We start from the raw sequence: 22,700 nt of genomic DNA, 5'->3' as shown, positions 1-22,700 counted from the left end.
TTTGTAACCTTATCATTACTGAAAATAGAAATACTGGCTTCTGCAAGTTTATCAGTGACCAGTTTGTAGGGAATATACTTCCAAGAAGAATGAATGAATGGTGTACTTGCTTTCACAATGAAGAAAGTCTTTGTGCTTTTTTAAAAACTCTGCAGCCTTCTATCCTCCCATGTATGACACATAGCCAGCGTACTGTGGTGAGCTAAGCCCATCATCATCATAACTTGTCACATGATTGGCCATATGGAGCTCTATGCTTTTTTTTCTCTGTAATGTGGGACCAGAATTTTGGGAAAGCCTGATTGCAACAGCTGTATCAGTGTGGAACATGTGGTAAATAGGGGAATTGTCTAGAGGTCATGAAGCTGAAGGACACCTGTAGCAAGGCCAAAGGTATGATCATTTCCTTGGGCCAGAGAAAGTGCACTTTTATGTCAGGTAGTAGTTATTACAGGTTGAGCCATGCATGACCACATCTTTGATGAGAAATGGGGTCAGTAACCATGCCCATACACTGATGGAGACAGAAGGATGAATATTGATACTTTCAACTTCATGTGGATAAGTCTGGGAGTTGTCCCACTCCCCTCAGTTCAGCCATTAGTAGTGCCTAGGAGAGCAGGGCACACCTGGTCACCAAAGAAGACATTCAGTCCAAGATACAACTTGAAATCCGTTAATGTAGGCAGACCTTCCCCTTTGCTGCTCCTTTGTTGAAAGACCAGGAGACATGCCTTTTCTATGTGTAGGATTCAGCTGGCAATGAGAAGGTTTGGGGTGACTTCATCTAGGCCATGGATGAGATTTACTGAGGGAATGGCAAACAGGCGGGCCAGGGAGTAGTGGCATTGTCATGAAGAGCTTTTGACCCTGCCTGCACACTTCTACTTGGAGCACAGGAAAACCTGAAACAGAGTAAGTGGGTGCATTTCATATCCGTGGAAGCATATGCTAAACCCACATCACTGGAGGGAATTTACAGGGTTAGTAGATAAGAAAGCCAAGAAGGCCAGTGGTGTCCTGGCCTCTCTCAGAAACAGTGCAGCTGGCACGGCCAGGAACGTGATTGTCCTGCTGTAGTCTGCACTGGCGAGGCTGCCCCTTGAATATTGTGTTCAGTTCTGGGCCCCTCACTACAAGAAAGTGTGTTGGAGTGGTCCAGAGAAGGGCAACAAAGCTGGTGAAGTGTCTGGAGAACAAGTCTCGTGAGGAATGGCTGAGGGACCTGGGGTTTTTTAGGCTGGAGAAGAGAAGTCTCAGGGGTGACCTTATTGCTCTATACAACTACCTGGAAGGAGGTTGCAGTGAGGTGGGGGTCAGCCTCTTCTCCCAGGTAACAAGCAATAGGACAAGAGGAATGGTCTCAAGCTGCACCATGGGAGGTTTAGATCGGATATTAGGAAAAATTTCTTAACAGAGAGGGTGATCAGACATTGGAACAGGCTGCCCAGGGAAGTGGTAGAATCACTGTCCCTGGAACTGTTCCCAAACTGTGTGGATGAGGCCCTCAGTGATATGGTTTAGTGGTGGTCTTGGCAGGCCTGGGGTAATGGCTGGCCTTGGTGATCTTAAAGGTCTTTTCCAACCTAGTTGATTTTATGATTCTATGTGACACACCACATGTAAAATATGGTCCAATGTAGCCATGTAGCATAGTTATATATGGAACATTCAGCACGGGGTATCTCTGCAGTTGAAATCATTGGCGGTGTGGGTGTAATTTGAATGTAATGTATAGCTTAGAGGACTTAAGATGAAAATATTTTAGAGTTGGATGAGTGACAACCTATTCCTTCTTCTATCCTCCCACCATCAAGACAGTATGAAATCTCTGGAGTCCGTCATTCAAATACTTAGATGTACCCAAATGATTTAAGTCACTAGTGATGGCTTTTGATTTTATATATGTATCACCCCAGGATCTCAGGATCCCACTGTATTTTTTGTTACTTGGAGGTGTAATTACTCTAATAAAATATCTACTTGAGAAAAAATTAAGCGGTCAAAAACAAATTGTCTCATTTCACATTACTGGCATGATTTTTGTTAAATCTGAGATTTGTTAGATTTGTGAGATTTTGTTAGATCTGAGTCCACTTTCTGAAAATAAGTATTGTCTTATGTTATAAAATAATCTGTTCTCATGATGTCAGCATTTTCTGATAGACCACTGGTGGAATGGATGAGTGTTATATGTTCTGTGGATCAAATACTAACCATTGGAGCTCTAATTCGAGTGTAGTTTTTGATGGGATAGCTACATAAAATTCTCCTGGTCAGGAGATCAGACTTGGCAGTGTAAGTGATCCTGTTTGGCCTTCCAGCCTTTGATGCTAGCAGTAAGCTTATACAGCAAAGAGAAACTTTAGTATAGCAACTGGCAGATATTGTAAAAAATGCATTTTATGTACTACTGTTGCATGAAGGAATACCTGCCGAAATTTATTTGCAGCGTCCTTGAACAACATTGAATTCTCCAGATTAGGTGGTGCCCATGGAGCTAGCCTATTCATTTTGCTAATGAGACAGAGGAGGAAGATAAAGATTTTAAAAACTCCTGGCATCATATTTTATTAGTCACCCAATATAATTATTGACAGGGATCAAGGATGTTAAGTTCCAGAAAAGGACTACTTATTATCTTAACACTCCTGAGACGCATTTAACACATTTGAATTTAATTAGAAAGGAGTATCCATGATTTAAGAATAAATCTTGCACCTATTAATTTTAGAAATTAAGATGATTTATTTCCTTTAAAATTTCTGGCATTTTGGATAAAAGTCCTTCATAAAAGGTGCATGGCTTACTTTCAAAGACTAAATTTATACAATGTGATTTTGTCAAGCAGACTGAAAAATGACTGTAGTTTAATACTGGATAGATTTTCGAAATGCCTTCTGTGTGCTATTTAACAGTACAGTCATCTTAGTCATGATGAGTCAGATACTGAAATTAAGAGAGAAAAATAAAACTATCTAATACAAAAAAAATGTTGTTTTTATTGTTTAAGGATTTGGCAGTGCAACCTATCTTCTCCCAAAAGTGTAACATTTCATTTCTCAAAACTATGTAACTAACAAAAAATAACTTGAGGATAGTTTAGAATGAGCACAGATGGTCCAGCAGATTAATGATTTTTTTTCTTTTGGCTTTAAGGGACAATGAGTACAGCCATATTAAGCAGTCAGGAACTGCTAATATGGGTGGATATTTGCATTTTCATCATTTATAATAGAGTTAATGCATGGTCACATGTTTTAGAATCAATAGTAAATTGGCAGACTAAGATGTCTAATGAAAGGTGTTGAATGCTGACAAATCAAAGGAGGATATTCATAAAGGACAGAGAAACAATCACATGTAAACAGAGCAGAACAAGTACAGGCATCATGATGGGTGAGACTCTATAGCCTGTGCAGGACATTGTGTATAGTGCTATATGCAACAAACCAGAGTGGAGCAGGGGCTGGAGTTATTTTTAATGATACTATGTAAGCACATCAAGAGTGGGAGCTAAACACAGACTGAAGAGAAAGAACAGGAGTGAAGAAAGCATCTGTTCTGTAAGGACAAAAAAATTATTTCTGGCACTTTGGGTTCAGAGACATATGCTGGTACTATTATTCAACCAGTGGTAAAACAACATAAAAGCTTCTAATGATTATTTGCTAACAGAAAAAATATTGACTTCACTCTGAAATAACAGTTCTGGATCCCATTATTATGTTGCCATGGAACCAACCCATGACACTGGCAAGCTTATATTCCATATGGGCAAAAATAACACTCACAACTAGTAAAGTATATATGTACATAGTACGTCAAGAGGTTCCCAAAGATGAGAACAATGATAAGAAAAAATTTGCATTAAAAAACAGGGATAGAGAGGATTTTTATTTTTTTTTAAAGGATGTATTTATTATGGTCAGTAAATCATTGCTAATACTACTGGCAGATGACACACAAAAAGAGTTTGCAAATACTGGAAATAACAGAGTGGTAAATTACAAAGATGAGTTAATTATATAATGTTTGGGAAGCAGAAAATAAAAAAGGCTTGAATTCAGTCAAACGCCTGTGTGCAAGGAATTGAGGTCCTATCTAAGAATTGGAGAACAGTGATTCAGAATAGAAATCATGGATTGCTGCTGATCGATATGAGCAAAGTTCAGAGGTAGCCACTATTTTCTCCCTCAAGGAAATGATTGCTATATCATTTGGATTTAAATGTCCCTAAAAGTGGCTTTACTCTGTATAATCATATAAGTGATCATAACAACCCAAAACAAAGATAAAAAACTGTTAATCTTACTTTAGGTCTGCCAGAAGGAAGTCTTTAACCTACAGCTGAACTGCTGATAGCAGGAAGACAGGAATAGATACAAGTTTCTTCAATTGCACATTCCATTTGCTTCTGGGAAGCAATCATATTTTTCACCTTTGAAGCTGTGTTCTGTTTTCCTCTCTAGTGAATCTAGATACAAGGCTGATTCATTGATCTGGCTTTCTCAAGTTATAATGCAATTCTTGTTATACTTTAGCTTACCAAATGTAAGACATTGAAAGGATCACCCAATAAATAATCTTAATGTATATAATTATGATAGTGTAACATTTATTTATACCATGATCAAATTATTTTAACCTTTCAATCTTTCTTTTGACTTCTGTAACTGGCTGGTAAGTATGTAAAGTACTGGGTATCATCTGTGGCCTGTGTTTACCCTAAGTTCTCTTTAAAATCAATGGTCACCCTCAGCAATATACTAAATTGGTCTTCAGGATTTGATCTGGCCAATTCTTGAGGAGTATCTTGAATGTAATAATGTAAATAGTTATATTAATTGAGAGACTAACTTCCTATTTTCTGTGTAGTCCAAGCTGTATTTGGCTGAATGGTGACTTGAAAAGAAGGCATCACCTGTTCAAATGCTCCTAGATAAATTCAAATTTAAAGACACAATGCCCATTTCATATTTGCAGGTAAAGAGAGTGATCTAAAATCCATTGACAGAATGTAGAAACTTTCCCAGTTAAACAGTTCCAACTTTAGCAACTTCAATTTTAGCCAATTCAACTAAATTTTATTAATTTGAATATCCCTTTATTTATTTATTTATTTATTTATTTTTAATGCAAGTTAACCCGGTGCACATAAAATCCTCCTTGGGGATTCAGGACACCAGACACTGGGTTATCCTGAAGGTGTAAAATCATTCTTTTAAAACTAGGCTGAAAAGGAATGAACTGAGCAAAATCTATTTAAGTCCTCTCAATTTTTACACTAGGCAGTTAGGTACCACTAAATGCAAGCTTAATAGAAGTCTATTTTTCATTATTCCTTTTGTGTGTGAATAACTACATTACCATCTTGAGAAAATGTTCTATTTACACCTAAATCCTGCAGAGCTTATATTTAAACCAAGCTCCTCAGGGCTACTGAGGAGAATTGCTGAGGATAGTCCTCCAGTGCTGTCCTTGTTTTATCTGAATATGGATGAAAACCATGTAGAGGTCTTTTAGCCACTCTTTGGTGCAAGGTACCTTTGGCTTAATATTTGAGGTTTTCTTTTGGTATGCTTCAAAATACTGCTTTTGTACTCCCATCAGAAATCAATGGATTCATCAGTCAGCATTCTCATCACTTTGCAAGAGCTGCCTATTCTAGACTGCATTTCCTTTGACTGAAATAGATTTTGCTGTGGTGGCTATCATGATCTTCTTTTGGGATTTAGATGTGCCAGAACTAAGCAGTAACTTCTGCCCAAGAAAGGATCGAAGCTGTTTCTCCTTATCCCACTCCCCCCTGTCTTTCTGTCTTTTTAGCAAATACAACTGTGCATCATGTTTCTGATGATTCACCAGCTAGAAATGGAAGAAAGAACTTGCCAGTTCATAAGAGAACTGTGTTCTCACTCTGCTCCTCAGGTATATTTCAAATTCAGTAGATTAAACATACAGCCCAAGTGGAAGCAGAAGGTTCAGTCCTGTTAAATCTTAAACTGAATTTTATTTCTGTAACAACTCCAAAAGTACAGCTCATTTTCCTTGTAACCTTCTATTTCAGAAAACTGTTTAACATGTCTGCACATGAAACTAGAAATGTATGAAATCCTTGGTGCCTAGATACAATTCTCAGACCTCCTTAATGAAATAAACTTAGTTGCAGATTCAATGATCTTTTTATTTACCACTGGGTAAATAATTTCCCAGGTAACTCAGGAACTAAATCTCACCTCTGGCCAAGTTTCCTAACCAACTGGCGCTAGAGATTGGTATTTACTGGCAGAGATTCCCTAAAAGCCTATATTGCCCTGCCTTAAGCTTAGTTCCTTCTTTTGACTCCTAACTATGGCTTTCACTGTCTCTTCTTCCCCAAACTGCTTTTGCTCTTCTATCCGCTTCTTGTGGGTCATCCTTGTCTGGATCAATTTGCTGCTTGTCTGTGGCCTGAACACCAACCATACTATTCTTTTGTGTTGGTATTGGTATGTCTATTTTAACATACTGATTGCTGGCCTAATCTGTGATTGTTCGGTTCTCCTCTTTGACTAGACCTTCTGGTCTACCCAGTTCTTAGATCTGGTTTGGTCTGGCTACAGCACTTCTGTCTTCATTGCAAATCTAGCAAAGGCCTGAATAATGGGTTCTTCACACCCTGGTTATAATACCGTTTCAATTTATTGTGTTTCAATTTATATGAGATTAGGAAAGCTGGGAACCTGTTTGTTCTGTACAAACTTTTCTATAGGCAGCTCTGAGAGAATTGGATTTCTCTGGGATCAGGTTCTTGCATACCAAACAGTTGTCTATTTTTTTTGCAGCTACAGCTGCTTTCACCACTTTCAGCATCTGAAAAAGAAAAGGTGACTGAAAATAAGTAGGAATACTTGAAGAAAAAAAAAAACAGATGGGTAATAATATTGTCTATCAGACACAACCTAGTGCTGTGCAGGGAATAGCTGTAAAGTAGGACAACTTTTCCCAAGAAGCATCTCAAAAATGGTGCTCCCTGATACTTCAGGTCTATTTTTAATGGTCCTTTTCTGTGCTTCCAGCTTTGGCGAATATCTAGAAAGTCTCCCTCCTCAAGCAGTGGGCTTCAGGAAGGGAGAGAGAGACGACACACCTGTGACCTCTCACACCCCTGGTGCTGCTCTGCCTGCAAATTGTATGTACTTGTCTATACCTTCACAAGTATCAAAAGAACAAGGGTGAGACCAGGGCCATATGGAAGCTGAAGGAAGTCCTGCACCCATTCAGAACTACGAGAAGTACATTAAATAGTCAGACATCAGTTTTGCTGACTCTAAAATTTAATAAATACTTCACTGTCTGCTTTTAACCAAGCAAATGGGCCAGAGGCTGGGAAGTAAATAGAGTATCTACTGTAATTGGCATGGATATCATGTATATCAATAGATGTAAATAGGCAGAGAGGGATGAAATTAATTTTTGAAACTTCCGTGGAATAATGTTGCATATTTGGATAGAAATAAGCACCATCTATAATTTAGAATGTGTCCTAGATTATCAGGTTGTATGTGTATATTTGGACAGTTGATCTACTTGCAGCCTCAGGAATAAAAGAAGTTGCCTGTGTGTATGGGGGGAATTGGGAACAACTGTAAGACTGTGCTTCTGTAGCACTACAGTCAGCCAAAACCCAACACAGCAAGTGATCAACAGAAACCACTCGGTGACAAAAAGCTGCTCCAGACAAGTGGAGCACTAGTTTTAAGTTAAGTACGATCTTTCAGACTATAAATTCTGGCGCATTTACAGCGAAGACTGCTTTCAGGGAGGCCCGGCTGGCTACCCCCGAGGCCCCTGAGGTGAGTGAAAACTCCCAGTCCCCCGGCGGCCTCCGCCACTCCCCATACCGCTCACACGGTCACGTCCCCCTCGGCCATGCCCCTCCGCCCTTTCCTGCTAGCCGCGCCCCTGTCGTTGAGCCCCGCCCATCTCCCCTCCCCCCCCTCAGGGCGGCTTGACCACGCCTCCCCATTAGCCCCGCCTCTCCCCCGGGCGGCGCGCGGTGGCGCTGCGTGCTGACGCAGCAGCAGGAGGGGTTGAGGCGGTGTTGTCTGTCTCTCCTCCCGCTCCGCGCCTCACCGGACGGTGACAGAGCGGCGGAGCTTTCCGCCAGCGCCGTTGCCAGGGCCGCTCAGCCGCCGCCGGGGCCCGGGGGAGCAGCCGGCGCTGCCGCTGGCCATGGTGGCCCGCTTGTCGCCGGGAGGGCAGGAGCAGGCGCGGCGGCGGGCGCCATTGCGCGCGGGGGCCGCGGGACTATGAAGGATGGAAGCGGACGAAGTGACGATCCGTGAGCAGAACTTCCACAGCCAAGTGCGGGAGTACACGGTAGGCGGCACCGCCCCCACATCGCCGTGCCTCTGCGGCTCTTCCGTTTGACCCCCGCCCTCTCCGGGTGAGCGGTCCCCCGCCTGTCTTCCTCCCTGACCTGTCATTGCGGTGCCTTGGCGGCCGCGCTGCCGTGGGACACCCCCCCACCCCCCCCCCCCCCGCCGTGCTGTGCTCTTCGCACCTCTCCTTCTCCCTTCCCCTGTTTTACCCTCGGCCCCATTGCCGAACAGCCGTGGGGTTGTCCCGCTCTGTCCCTTTCTCGTTGCCTTCTTTTCGCTGCTTCGCCCTTCGCCCCAGCTCTCTCGTCCAGGCTGACCCGGTGGCGTGTCCCCTGTGGGCTTAGCTGTGCTTGCATCTCCCGCCGGGATGGGTGTGCAGGGCCGTGAGGGCTGGCTGGTGGGGACCTCAGCACTTAACGCTGGCGTGGGTTTTCCTCTCCCTTTGCCTTCAGGGAAAAGAGGAAATGCTGTGTATACATGCAGGTCATAGGTGTGCTGCTGAATGTTCTTCTGTGTGCTCTGTTATGTGTTCAACACCTCAACCTTAAAGTACAGCCTTGGTGGTGGTAAGGTATGCATGGGATTTCATAGCATTGCTTGTGATTCTAAAATCCTCTTCTCTTTTGCTGCACTGTTGCAGCGGATGTGTGAGTAACCTTAGGTTTACCCTGACCTGTCGTGGCATTCTGAGTGCTGCTGCGTGCCTTATGCTTTCCAAGTGAAGCAATACAGAGCTCATGAGCAGTGCGTGTGCTGTCCCATCTTCCTCAACCTTCTGTGGTCAAGTGCAGCACTACACCTTACTTGCACTTGGATGGGACTGTTGTGGTTTCCGCTTTGACTGCCTCGTAATTATTTTCAGGACTGTTCAGAGCTGATAGAGGTGTTTTGATGGGGCTTATTTCTCTTCTGCTTCAGTTCAAGAAAGGAAATACATGCTGCATGTAGGAGACACGCAGTGTTGCCTGTTATGCATGTGCTGTCCTAACTCAGCTGGGTAGTTGCACTCTCTTTGCAGTTAATGCTGTGTAAAGAATAATGGATTTCTCAGATGAAAGTATTTTTTTCATAATTCAGCTTTAAGTATTTTTAGGTGTACTGAGAGACAGTATGAAATACCACTGTTAACTGATTTATGCAGGCCTATGGCAAGGTTATTTGTTAGCAGAGACTTGGTTGGATCCCTAGTGTATTAATTTCTTTTCTATATTTTACAAATCTGCATATTAAGACCTTCTTTCTTCTGGTGAATTATTATATTTCTGGGATGTTTTTCTGAGGAGTACAAAACAAGGCTGTATAAAGAGAACTGTTTAGGAGATTTTCTGGGCCCTCCCTTTTCTGTGAGTGGATGTAGCATATGTAATGAGAGCTGTGAGTGGTGGAGGGGTGTAAAAAAGAAAAATGCTTCTTTTGGTAAAGAATTCTTCAAGCATTTTTAATCTTCTTTGTGCTGTGAAAACACAGGTGTATTCACAAATTGTTCCTCTCTTCTGAGTGCTAGCATCTGTCTTTTCCCTAGTGTCTGTTTTCCCATTTTATTTCTTTTTTGTATTGTCTCCTCCTTATGTCCGCCAGAGTCTTGTTCCCATACATTGTATGCTACATAACCTGCTGTTGTACCTATCCAGATGCGCACTTTTGATTCTGAAGGAATGGTTGTGTACAGGTACTGTTACAAAGACTGAAGGTCCATTAAATTCTTAAAGAACTAGCTTGTCTGTACTGCAGCTACTTATCTAAAGCTCTTTCAGTTCCTCTGGAACAATTGTGAACTCTTCCTGTTGGTGTAGCCCTGCAAGAAATCGCGTAAGACATCAATAACTTGTTTTAGAGGTGCAGGGTTGCTTTATTTGGAGGCAGAATATTCTTGCTCTTGAAACTGTGCTTTGATCTTTAATATTGATGACAAGCCATCTATGGTTTTGTTTAACCAGTGGGGATAATAATAACAATTTTGCCTTTTAAATCATGCATTGGGACAGTTGTGATCTTGTCTTTAATTTACGGTGGAAGACCGCAGGGTTTTATGAGTGTATAAACTGCTGCTGTCCACAGCTGAGTACACAACCTTCTTGTGGCTTTCACATAGCTGCAGAAACATATTGCAGTTATGATTACACTTGTGGTTAGTTTAAGTGTAACAAGTACATGGAGCATATTGCTTACATGTACCATTATGATAACACTTCCTCCTAATCATTCCTGCTCTTGCTGGTCATGAAGTTACACGGTGAATGTAATTTCTTAAAATATGCAGATATACAGTTGTTGTGTGGGTAGTGGATATAATCATCATCCCCTTGGCTGAGGAGGGAGCATATTCCACTTCCTGGCACATACACACAACTTTCATTCAAGCTGCAGATGGGGTGGGGGCAGTGGAGTAATCAGTAGAAAGACTTGATGTTTGCTGTGTAATATTACAGTGGGGGAAACCTCTGTGTGCCTGTAAGAAGTCAAATTTACAATATCTGGTAGTATTGTCTTTGGAGACCTAGTTGTGTGGCAGAATCTTTACTGGAAGCTAAAATGATGCATTCATGAGAGAAGAGAAATCAAAGGAAGTTGATGTAATTTTAAAGAAAAAAACTTTTTCACTTTTCTTTTATGAATGTTCTCTGGTTTCTTCGAATAAATAAAAGAATTTGTAGATTGTGCTTTCTGATGGAGTCCTCAGGGCATATTAGGCTTAACTTCAGCATACTGCTTCATTTCTGTTTCATCTGTTCTCTGAACTGGCGAGCTACAGTTTTCCATGAAGTTGTGTTACATAACAGAAATTAAAGGCTTGTTACCCTTCTGCTGGTGGTGCCTGTCTCTTTCTGTAGGCACCATCTTCTGCTAATCCCACCTTGAAAAGACAAATGCTTCTGACACATGTTTGTAGCAGGGCACATGTTATGCGCAAGGGTAGTAAAAGATTATTATTTTTTTTAAATAAATCCTTCATCTCCTTTTGAGGTCACTGTCTGTGATTTTAAAGCTTAATTTAATTCTGGCCCATTTACTTCTGACCTCATTTGGAGTGTCTGTGTGGTGCCTGTTTTTTCCAAGAGGGTAGCTGTTTGCATTTCAGCTGCCTTGTATTTCATTGCTTCGTGGGGATGGTCTTTTATAACAGAAGGTTAACTCCCTAGTCTAGTTTTGGCATGACTCTTCAAATGTGAAACTGTGATGTTGAGGATCTGTTGTTTGGAACAGTTACTTGAAACACCCACTTTCAGACTTTTTGAGACTTGAATGCACTTTAAAATTCAGATTCAGTAAAGTGAACATGGGGACTGAGAACTGATGAGCTAGTATAAGAGACACGGCACAGCTGTGAGCTTGCTCAAAGTCAGTGGAAGCCTGGACTTTAATAAAGCTGGAGTCATACTCAGCCCTAACGAAAAGAGGCATGTTTCCAAAAAGCAGCCTAAGTTGGTTAGAAAATATAGAAAAGTGTCTGTGTTCTGTACTTGTCAGCATTCATATGGAGGAGTTGTAAAGGGCAAACAATGTTCTGTGCTAGTCTGATACTATCTGTTATTTTTGTACACTTAATTAGTTTGCCTTTCTTGACCTTTAGATTAATTTATAGCTTGTTTCAGTGTTGCACATCCATGCAATATATTTAAGCTTTTAGGGAACTGCTTTTCCCTTGTGTCTTGCTATTATGTCTGTTTAGACAACATAATTGTTCAGTTTTCCACTTGTATTGTTGTGAACTGTTTATTTGAAATGCAAATCAAGTAAGTGCAATGGGTCAGTCTCTTTATATTCCCCTGGGTTTGCTTTTTAGAATATTCTTAGACTCCTTTTTTTTTCAAGTTTGAGTCTCCTGCTCTGCAGTATTAGTTTGTATTTTTAAAAGTTAGGTCTACTTTTTGATCTTCTTTTTCCATTTATAAAATACAGGATTTTGAGTTTGTAAAAATATACACGCACATTTGGTTATGAGGTTTTCTTGTCAAAATAAATATATTGTGCTTGTATTCGTAGTGTGGGAAACTACGCAAGAAAATAATTCAGTGACACTAGAATTATTAGTTAGAAAGCTTAAGAACAAGCATAGTATATTTGGAAATGACTTAATTATATTAAATATGTCATGATGAATATCAGTCTTAGTACAATAAGTCCAAATACAAAAGTGCTGTTATAACTCTAATTGCTTCTTGCAAGTCCAGGCAGATGTTGAAATGGGTGTAATATGTAGTTTTATGATTAATGACAGATGCATCCATTTGAAGGACTAAATGTTTTCAGGTGTGTAGTCTTCAGATACCAGATTTTTGGAAAAACTTAGTTTCTCTACTTCTTAATGCAATTCCCTGTACAAGAAGGCTTTTTTTTTTTTTTTAAGCATCCCACTTTTAATATTTATTTATTTTTACAGATGATACGATGGTTATTGAGTGTGTCAGTGTAAATCTGAACCTAAAAATAATTTCTAGCTGTTTAGGAAGGCCTTCTTAGATATTTGGAACTGTGTCATGGCTTTGTTTACTTCTCTGGTTTATTTTTGTACCTTTTTTCCTATTTGGGGTAGAGAGGTGTTCAGGATTCCTCTATATGATGTGTGGTTACTACTGGCATTTTTTCCTATAGGGCTGTGAACAGAGAATGCTGATTTGAGCATTGTACTCCTGTTGGTAGTGCTCTTGTTCCTGACCAGTTCTGCCTCCTTAAATTTATGCCCCAGATGAAAACTGTAATCTTCACAGACCCTTTTTTATGCCAAAAGTGATGGTATTCTGATAGTGTACAAGGAAGAAAATGCTGATTAGAAGCATAGAAGGTTTTAAAGAAAAAAACTTATTTCAGATACCAAAATGTTCTTGACTAAATGTTTATGCAAGTTTCTTTTAGTCCATGAAGTTGATGCCTTTCATTGTTTATTTTTACCCATATGCTGAAAACTTGAAGAGTAATTTGTATCTTAAATGGCTTGTATCTCAAAAACAACTTTGCTGAGCTTTCTCAGTGTTACTGCTTCTTTCTTAAGTCTTTTGGAAAAGAATTTTAACTGAATAAAGGAGTATTTGTGGTAGTGGTATGCACATTTAACATAAATATAGAAAATGTTGGTAGCCTTCCATCATTTGAAAAAACCTACCTTTACAAGTAAACACAAGTGCTGTAATGAACTCGAAGAAGTGACGAGTCACCTTCTGGCTGCTGGTCCTGCACTGGTAGATCCATCTGGAATGAGTAGGCATCTCCAAATACTTGGCCAAAACAAGTAGATAGGCAGCTGCTTATTCCCACAGCAGGAACCACTTTTGGAGGGTTCTGCTTTTTCCGTTTATATATAATAAGCATGAAAGGCTGAAGTGTAAAAAGTTGCTATTACAGTTCAGAATAATTCCGTTTGAACACTAGTGTGTTTCTCTGTGGTAGCAGTTGAGCAAAAGAGCAACACACTTCATGGAAGCTACAGGCATCTGTTTAGGAACATTTAATTAAGATGTAAATTAGATTTGAGAAAACCTAATGAGAAGGGGAAAATACTGACAGTAAACAAACTCAGCTATTGATTACAGGACCACAGACAAGCATACCCATCTTGGATTTTGTTTGGATAGCTGGTCCTGTAGTAGAGAGACTGGGTATGCTGGCAGGATGTAACTAGGTGATAATAGGGCTGCAATGAACATCTCAATCTCTGCTGTGATGTAGGGGTGCTAAGTGTGATTGAATTCATAAGCACAAGACCCTCTGGAAAGAAGTGTTTTCAGAGGTGTTGAGGAGGGTTGAGGGGTGGGTGAAGCAGAGAGCAGAGTAAAGGAGTAGATGGTGGTAGTGTCAGAACAGAGGGAGAATTTGAAGTATAAGTGAAGTTACAATAAAAGTGAGTTTGGTTCTGGTGATGGAAATTCGGGTTAAGGAAGACTATCTAGAGGAAACATTTAATTCAATATAATCTTACTGCTTTTATTTGAAGGTTATGTAAGTGACTTTTACTGCCGTGCTTTCTTCTTTCCTGTCTTTCATCCTCCCCTGTTTAATTTGGTATTTATCTTCATTTAGGAGGGTGGCGATGACTCTTCTTGAGAAGGCCTTAACTTCTGCAATACACTCTATTTTCTCCACACCCTCCCCCTTACTTTGAAAGCCACTGTAGCTTTCCTGTAAACATGTACTGTCAAATGACTAGGGACACTGACTTGTTGGCAACGTTAATGTGCAAGACTTTACCTAGCTTTACACAGGAACAGGAGAGACTTTGAAAGTCATGTTTGTAGTTTGTTTTTATGCATATAATTATCAACAGCCTTAGATGTTACATCTCTCCAAAAGGTATGCATACAGCTGGGTAGAGATGACCTGGACTAAGTTACTATTGTAACCCGTTATTAGTCATTCACATAACAAGTGAAATTGCTTCATGCTTCCTGCAGCTTTGAGCTGTTGCTCTTTGGGGCCCAGTTTACTCTCATGAAGATGGGTACAGAACTCTTGTTGATGTTTCATCAGCTTGGTTTTGAATATGTATTGTGCTGCTATGTTGCTTTCCACACGGGGTTTCTAGTTTCTCTATTAACTGACCATGTTAAAGGTTTTCTAACTATCACCAGCATGGTTTGTAGAGTCCAGTACTTTGTACTGTTCTAATATTTTACTACTTTGAAATTAATTTGGCTTTCAAAATTTTGAATAACTGGAAAATACTATTCTATGGAACTTTATTTCTATTCATTCTATTTCTATATCAGGTGTGCTTTTCACAGCGAGTAGTGTGTCTATAGATGTCATTGAAGTTAACACATGGCTGAGTTTTATATACAGAGGATAGAAACACTATATGTGGTTATTTTTCCCTTTTGCCTTCTTGGCTTATAGTGCTGTGGTTTCCAGTGTTAGGCTCCATGATTGTAATTGAAATGTGATGCTTCCCAGTTTCACTGTTAGTTTTAAGTGCCTGTTTATACCCCGAATATCCCAGTTTTTCCATTACCTAACTGTACTTTCTGTTTTTAACATATTTAGCTGCTGGGAAGAACTGATGCTAGTAAGTTTGTGTTGAGTTTGACAACAGCAACATGTCTAAAATATTTGTCAACTTTAACGCTGGGATAACTTAGGTCCAGTTGAGAATCTACATAATTGGTTAGGCTTACAAAAGCATACAAGTGTTGCAGCTTAAATATGTTTGTGTTTTGGGAGGGGTGGTGAAAAAACCAGATGTGCTACTTAAAATTTCTACAGTATGTATGTGTGAGAAGACAAGGAAGAGGATGTTTAGGAGTTAGGATGAGAGAGTTCATTAGCGCTGTCTTCTGAAATAGTTATGCACCTTGTCCTGGAAATTAATATTAGCCAAAGAAGTGGCCTTAACATAAATTGTTTACGCAGTTTGTATTAAAGGGACTTTTGAGGTTATTTTTTCTAAAAGGAATTTTTAATGGAATGACTGTGAAGTTTTAATATAACCCATTATTATAGCTTGGCTGTAAAATATTAAATAATACTTTGATTCAGTGGCAGAATGTTAGCATGATCTATGTTGGTGTTATTGGTGCTTATTCTAGAGGGTGTTTTTAAGTCTTGTGCTAATGCTGAAAAATATTCTTGAATCCAATTTTAAAGGCATTGCTGTAGCCTGTACAGGGTAAATAAAAATGACTTGCATTCAGTTTTTGTGGGGTTTTTGTGTGTATTAGTAGGTATAAAATACAGTACCCTGAACAGAGGTATCTTTTACTAAGCATTGTGAAAGTGTCATCACATTTTAAGTTTTTTTCCCCATTTACCCAGCAGCATAAATCCATTCCTATTAAGTACACAGAAAGGAATGTAAAAGCTAATGAATTAATATATTCCTTTGAATTCCTGCATTAGTTTGAACTAAGCTTCTGCTGTTGGTGAAGTTAACTTGAAGGTAGTTTTAAGTGGATGAAGTATGGAAGCAATCTTTGGAAGGGCTATAGAAGCTGATTTTTATCTTCAGCCGAACAGTATTTAGCACATGGAATATGTTTTGGGATGTTTTGTACTTTCTGTTACATCCTGGACTTTTTTTCCTAGATAAACAAGTCTAGGCACCAAGCTTCTGAACCACTTATGATTTCTTCATGACTTGGGAACTAGTAGGTAAAAGTGGGTCAACCTCTTGCACAGGTCTTAAGCCAGGGAGGAGTCCTGAGAGGAGAACATAGATGTAGGGAAATCATAGCTGTGGAAGGCTGTGTCGATGAGTAAAATCAATCTGTAGTCATCAGACATATTTATCATTTTATCCTAAGCTTGAGTTTAGTGTGTCATGCTGTGTATAAGGCCGGTTGGATTAGAGTGAACTTAATCTACCCACAAAGCTCAGAGTTTTTTAGAAATAGTTTTATTTAGTGTGCATAGTCTGTTATAGGTAACATACTGTTGACACAAATTCAAATCAGGTGGATTTATTTGCTTTTTACATGTCAATGGGATAATGGAGTTGTTAGAGCAGAACTGCTTGTCTGTACTTGTATTTCTTGCTTTTTATTCCTGCCATCCTTTCCATGAGTAAACAAAAGTAGTTGCCAAGTGGGACAGTAGGAGGATGTTTTTTAGTTGTCCTGTGGCATTTCAGTGGCCATTAAAATATTTCAGCAGCGTGGCAGCAGTAAGAGGCGGGTGTATGATGCTATGTTTAGTTGTTTTCTATTATAGAAATTAAAACCCAGAAGTGCAGCACTAGTACTTTTCTGTAGGTAGTAATCATGATCAAGCAAAACACCAACAGTTCCGTTTTCAACTCTTAAACATGTTCTTAGATGTATTCTACAAGGTGGTGTTACCCAGTGACCTTTGTTTTCTCTGTGCTGACTCTTCTAGCTAGGGAAAAGGGCACGTTCTCTAAAATAGCTGAAAGAAGTGGAGATGGTCTTCATTGTGTCTGCAGCTGCTTTTTTTTTTGTGTATCCTTTGAATCAAAATGCTGGTGCATGTAGTAGCAGTAACTTTCTTGTTTTAATACTGATGCAGCCACTTCGTTATTTCCTTCCATCCCTTATTTTTTTGGAGCTTCTTGATCTTTCATTTCATATACATGTCCTGGGTTCAGCAGTAGCAGTCATGTTTTTTCCTTTGTGTTAGCTGGTGCAGTGCTGTGTTTTGACTTCTAGTTTTGAGAACAGCGTTGGTGAAGCCGATGTTTTCGGTTGTTGCTAAGTGATGTTTACCCTGACCAAGGACTCTGTGAGGCTCATGCTCTGCCAGGGAGGAGGGGAAGCTGTGAGGAAGCAGAGACGGGGCGCCTGACCCGGGCTAGCCGGGGAGGTATTCCATACCACAGCACGTCATGCCCGGGGTGGGGGGTAACTGGGAGTTACCCGGAAGGACAGGAGCTTCCGGGTGGAACTCGTTTTCTTGGCCGGTGGTATCGTATTCTCTTCCCTTGTTATTTTCCCTTATCATTGTTTTAGCTGATAGTAGCGGTGGTGATTTGTTGCTGGACTGTTCTTGTCTCAACCCGTAGGAGTTGCACTCTCTCGATCCTCCTCCCCGTTCCTCCGGGAGCGGGGAAGGGGAGAGCCCCGGTGCAGGGAGGGGGGGGGAGACGAACACGGACCTTGATTGTTGTCAGCTTGGCACCACTCACTGGGAGTGAGTGAACAAGTTACCTGACTGGGTTTAAACCACGACAAATATGTAAAAGTTCTGACTGGGCTGGGCCGGCCCTGTTGGCAGATCCTCTGGTGTTGACCAACCAGGTGGCCTTTGGTAAATGTGTATCCCAATGCTTGAAAGTTCCCCCACCCATCGCTCTCAGTGTAGTTTTTAACAGCCCATTGTACCGTTCGATTTTCCCAGAGGCTGGTGCATGGTAGGGGATGTGATATACCCACTCAATGCCATGCTCTTTGGCCCAAATATCTATAAGGTTATTCCGGAAATGAGTCCCATTGTCTGACTCAATTCTCTCTGGGGTGCCGTGTCGCCACAAAATCTGTTTCTCAAGGCCCAGGATGGTGTTCCGGGCAGTGGCATGGGGCACAGCGTATGTTTCCAGCCACCCGGTGGTTGCTTCCACCATGGTAAGCACATGGCGCTTGCCTTGGCGGGTTGGTGGCAGTGTGATATAGTCAATCTGCCAGGCCTCCCCATATTTATACTTCAACCATCGTCCTCCATACCAAAGAGGCTTTAACCGCTTGGCTTGTTTAATTGCAGCACATGTTTCACACTCATGAATAACCTGGGCAATAGTGTCCATTGTTAAGTCCACCCCTCGGTCACGGGCCCATCTATATGTTGCATCTCTGCCTTGATGGCCTGAAGTGTCATGGGCCCACCGGGCCAGAAATAATTCACCTTTATGTTGCCAATCTAAGTCCATCTGAGCCACTTCAATCTTAGCCGCTTTATCCACTTGTTGGTTGTTCTGGTGTTCCTCAGTGGCCCGACTCTTGGGTACATGGGCATCTACATGACGTACCTTCACCACCAGGTTCTGCACCCGGGCAGCAATATCTTTCCACAGTGCAGCAGCCCAGATGGGTTTACCTCTGCGTTGCCAGTTGCTCTGCTTCCATTGCTTCAACCACCCCCACAGGGCATTTGCCACCATCCATGAGTCAGTATAGAGATAAAGTACTGGCCACTTTTCTCGTTCAGCAATGTCCAGGGCCAGCTGGATGGCTTTCACCTCGGCAAATTGACTCGATCCTCCTCCCCGTTCCTCCGGGAGCGGGGAAGGGGAGAGCCCCGGTGCAGGGAGGGGGGGGGAGACGAACACGGACCTAGATACTTGCCCATACTATCCCACACACCCTGCCACTCATGGCTGTCCAGCCTCTGGGAAAATCTCTCGGTCCTCCTACATCGTCGTTTGACCCCAGACAAGACCCAAACCTGAATCTGCTTAACTCTTGAAATCAGTAGTGGGCAAAACACACTCTGTATGCGTGTTAGCATGGTGATTCCCATCACCATCAGCAAACAAGTCTCAAGAGCATTAAAAGGCCATTTAAAAAATTCGAAACTCTCAAATGTAAATGGTCTGGGGGGACGACTAGGAGGGTAAAAGGATGTCTCCTTCACAGGTTGAGCACCTGAGAAGGAGAAAAAAGATGTGTAATTGCTAAGCACCTCCATCATATACCTCCCAAAGTATAAAGGTGGTGACCACACTGGGAACATAAGCCAGATCAGTTTCATGATCAATGATTCTATTGTATTACAAGTCATTACCATAAAGTACAATGGGATAAAAACCTTAGCCCAAGCCCCACACTTGAAAAACACTAATACAGCCAATACCGGATGGACGTAAGATATGGTATACTGAAACTGTGAGATCAAGAGGAAAAAACCTTGAGAGCCAATAAATCAGCATTGTGACGAGTGACTATCAATCCAGTCAGATCTGTTCTTATCTCAACCCCTCGTGCCCCACGTTGGGCGCCAAAAAGAACTGTCGTGGTTTAAACCCAGTCAGGTAACTTGTTCACTCACTCCCAGTGAGTGGTGCCAAGCTGACAACAATCAAGGTCCGTGTTCGTCTCCCCCCCCCTCCCTGCACCGGGGCTCTCCCCTTCCCCGCTCCCGGAGGAACGGGGAGGAGGATCGAGAGAGTGCAACTCCTACGGGTTGAGACAAGAACAGTCCAGCAACAAATCACCACCGCTACTATCAGCTAAAACAATGATAAGGGAAAATAACAAGGGAAGAGAATACGATACCACCGGCCAAGAAAACGAGTTCCACCCGGAAGCTCCTGTCCTTCCGGGTAACTCCCAGTTACCCCCCACCCCGGGCATGACGTGCTGTGGTATGGAATACCTCCCCGGCTAGCCCGGGTCAGGCGCCCCGTCTCTGCTTCCTCACAGCTTCCCCTCCTCCCTGGCAGAGCATGAGCCTCACAGAGTCCTTGGTCAGGGTAAACATCACTTAGCAACAACCGAAAACATCGGCTTCACCAACGCTGTTCTCAAAACTAGAAGTCAAAACACAGCACTGCACCAGCTAACACAAAGGAAAAAACATGACTGCTACTGCTGAACCCAGGACAATACAGCATAGTAAAATGCTGTTCACTTTTTTCATTGTCACTGTTTTGCTCCTCCAGATTTAGTTCTCCCTATTTTAAACATTAGTATCCAGTCAAGTGGGAGGAAATGATCACTTCTCTGCTTTGATGCTTTTCAAGTGGAAATCTTGAACCTGTGCTTTGTGCTCGGAAGTGTGTTAAATCAAGGAACATTATTAAGGTCTGTGGCTTCTTTCTGCAAAGGATTTCTGTGGTGGTTCCTTGCTGCTAAAACTTCTTGTTCTGGAAGATGTTTAGTTTTTTCGTAGTGGGAGGACATCCTTGGCACAGTCTTATGGGGCCTATGCTTACACTAAAACTTTGAAACGCATTCATAAATGACCTGGACAAGGATGTAAACTATGAGGTGGCAAAGTTTCTAATGGTGCTAGTTTATTCAGGATAATAGAAAAGAAGGCTGACTGGACCCAAGCCTCTGGCTTGGAGGAGGATCATCTACAGTGTTGGTCTGGCTTACTTAACAGCTTGAAAACCTCTGGGCAACTGGTTCCACTGCCTGGCCCTTATCATGGGGGATTTCTCCTTAGAATCATAGAATAGAATAGTTAGGGTTGGAAAGGACCTTAAGATCATCTAGTTCCAACCCCCTTGCCATGGGCAGGGACACCTCACAATAAACCATGTTACCCAAGGCTCTGTCCAACCTGGCCTTGAACACCACCAGGGATGGAACATTCACAACTTCCCTGGGCAACCCATTCGTGTTCCTCACCACCCTTACAGTAAAGAACTTCTTTCTTATATCTAACCTGAACTTCCCCTGTTTAAGTTTTAACCTGTTACCCCTTGTCCTGTCACTACAGTCCCTAGTGAAGAGTCCCTCCCCCTCATCCCTGTAGGCCCCCTTCAGATACTGGAAGGCTGCTATGAGGTCTCCATGCAGCCTTCTCTTCTCCAGGCTGTACAGCCCAACTTTCTCAGCCTGTCTTCATATGGGAGGTGCTCCAGTCCCCTGATCATCCTCGTGGTCCTTACCTGCAGTCTCATCCTCCCACTGAGCACTACTTTCAAGAGCTCAGCTCTGTCTTAATGACCCCCTCACAAGTACCAGCAAGCTAGTGTCAGGTCCTCCTGAAGCCTTGTTGTACTTAGGTTGAACAAGATGAGGTCCTTCAGCCTGCCTGCACCAGGCAAGTGTTTGAGCCTTCTGACATCTTGGCGATCTTCCTTGCTGTGATTACCAATGTCTTTACTGTACTGGAGGCTCAAAGCTGGATGCAGGAGCTACATGTGACATGATGAATGCTGACTGGAAAGAGATAATTACTTCCCATGATTATTGGCTTTGCTTCTGGTAGTATAGCCCAGGATGTTCTTTTGAGCATTTGCTGCCACAGCACGTGGATTGTAAGGTGTTTAACATTGGGCAATGCAGCTATATGCTTTTTACCTAGCATAAAATACAGCTGTATTTCCTGCATAATAGTTGGGAAGAATACTGTGCTATGTAAATAAAAGCTGTTGATCTTTCTGTACACAAAAACGCATCTTTTAATGCACACACAAATTACAGTTGTGAAAGATGGTTATATCTTGTGCAGAAGGAGGAGGGGAGAGAATCTTCTGCATTTTGAGAATGTTCTTTCTTAGCATGAAAGTGTAGCTCCAGCGTTTGCAACAGAAGTTGCTTTACTAATCTGAGACGTGGATTTCAGTGCCAGAGTTTTAAAGATCATCCACATGGGCAAATTAGTGTCAGCTGTTCTTTAATAACTGTCAGTGAGATAAGTACTATGTCATTTGAGTTCGTTCAGACCTGCTTGTGTTTAATGCTGGGCTCTTCAGTGCCAGCCCCTTAGAAGCACATAGTTACAAACTGAAATGCATGCAGTTTATCTCCAGCTTCATTCTTGCAGGAACTGAGAGCTGTCTGGTACGGATCCAAGGGTATGACATGGATCATACTTTGATTACTTTGGATAACGGATTCAAAAGTATGACTCGATGGAAGAATTGTGTACAAGATACTTAAGAATGTAGTGCCGTGCATCTCCAGAAGTAGCCTTTCTTGGCATGCCTAGTGTGTAATCTAAGCAGGAGCAGAAAGCGCTTCCTTTTCAAAGTGAAGATTAAGAGCTCCAGGGAAAGACAGGTTTCTTTGCTTGTCCTAGCAGATGTTGTATTTAGCCTGTGCAAAGAGATGTTAATGAATTACATGCTCCAGGTTTGAAGACTTAATTTGCTAGGGAGCCCCTAGATGTAGCATAGGATCTATGCATTTTGTTTTCAGTTACTGAGTAGTGTGGATGAGAGAACATAAAAAAAAGACATTAAGAATTGGTTTGCTTGACTGTTTGGCTATAACCATATAAAAT

At 41.7% G+C, this 22,700-nt stretch overlaps 1 protein-coding gene across 2 annotated transcripts in view; it reads left to right on the top strand.

Annotated features, from left to right (window-relative positions):
* Positions 1–8,032: 8,032 nt before the first annotated feature.
* The window catches only part of LMBR1 (limb development membrane protein 1), an 83,358-nt gene continuing 68,690 nt past the window's right edge, over positions 8,033–22,700 (top strand). Inside the window, exon 1 of one of the 2 annotated variants that reach the window (XM_061468003.1) lies at positions 8,033–8,364. In XM_061468003.1, the coding sequence (XP_061323987.1) occupies positions 8,302–8,364 (63 nt within the window). In that variant the 5' untranslated portion in view covers positions 8,033–8,301. Of the gene's footprint in view, positions 8,365–8,853; positions 8,938–22,700 lie in introns of those variants that run through there. The other variant, XM_061468002.1, reaches the window with a different exon arrangement.

The sequence above is a fragment of the Pezoporus flaviventris genome, unplaced genomic scaffold (assembly GCF_033815535.1).
Source record: "Pezoporus flaviventris isolate CSIRO_AGI_PZ_B2104156 unplaced genomic scaffold, CSIRO_AGI_Pfla_v1 ptg000047l, whole genome shotgun sequence".
NCBI lineage: Eukaryota > Metazoa > Chordata > Aves > Psittaciformes > Psittacidae > Pezoporus > Pezoporus flaviventris.
The sequence above is the reverse complement of the archived record's forward strand: the minus strand, read 5'-3'. Positions and strand labels throughout refer to the sequence as shown.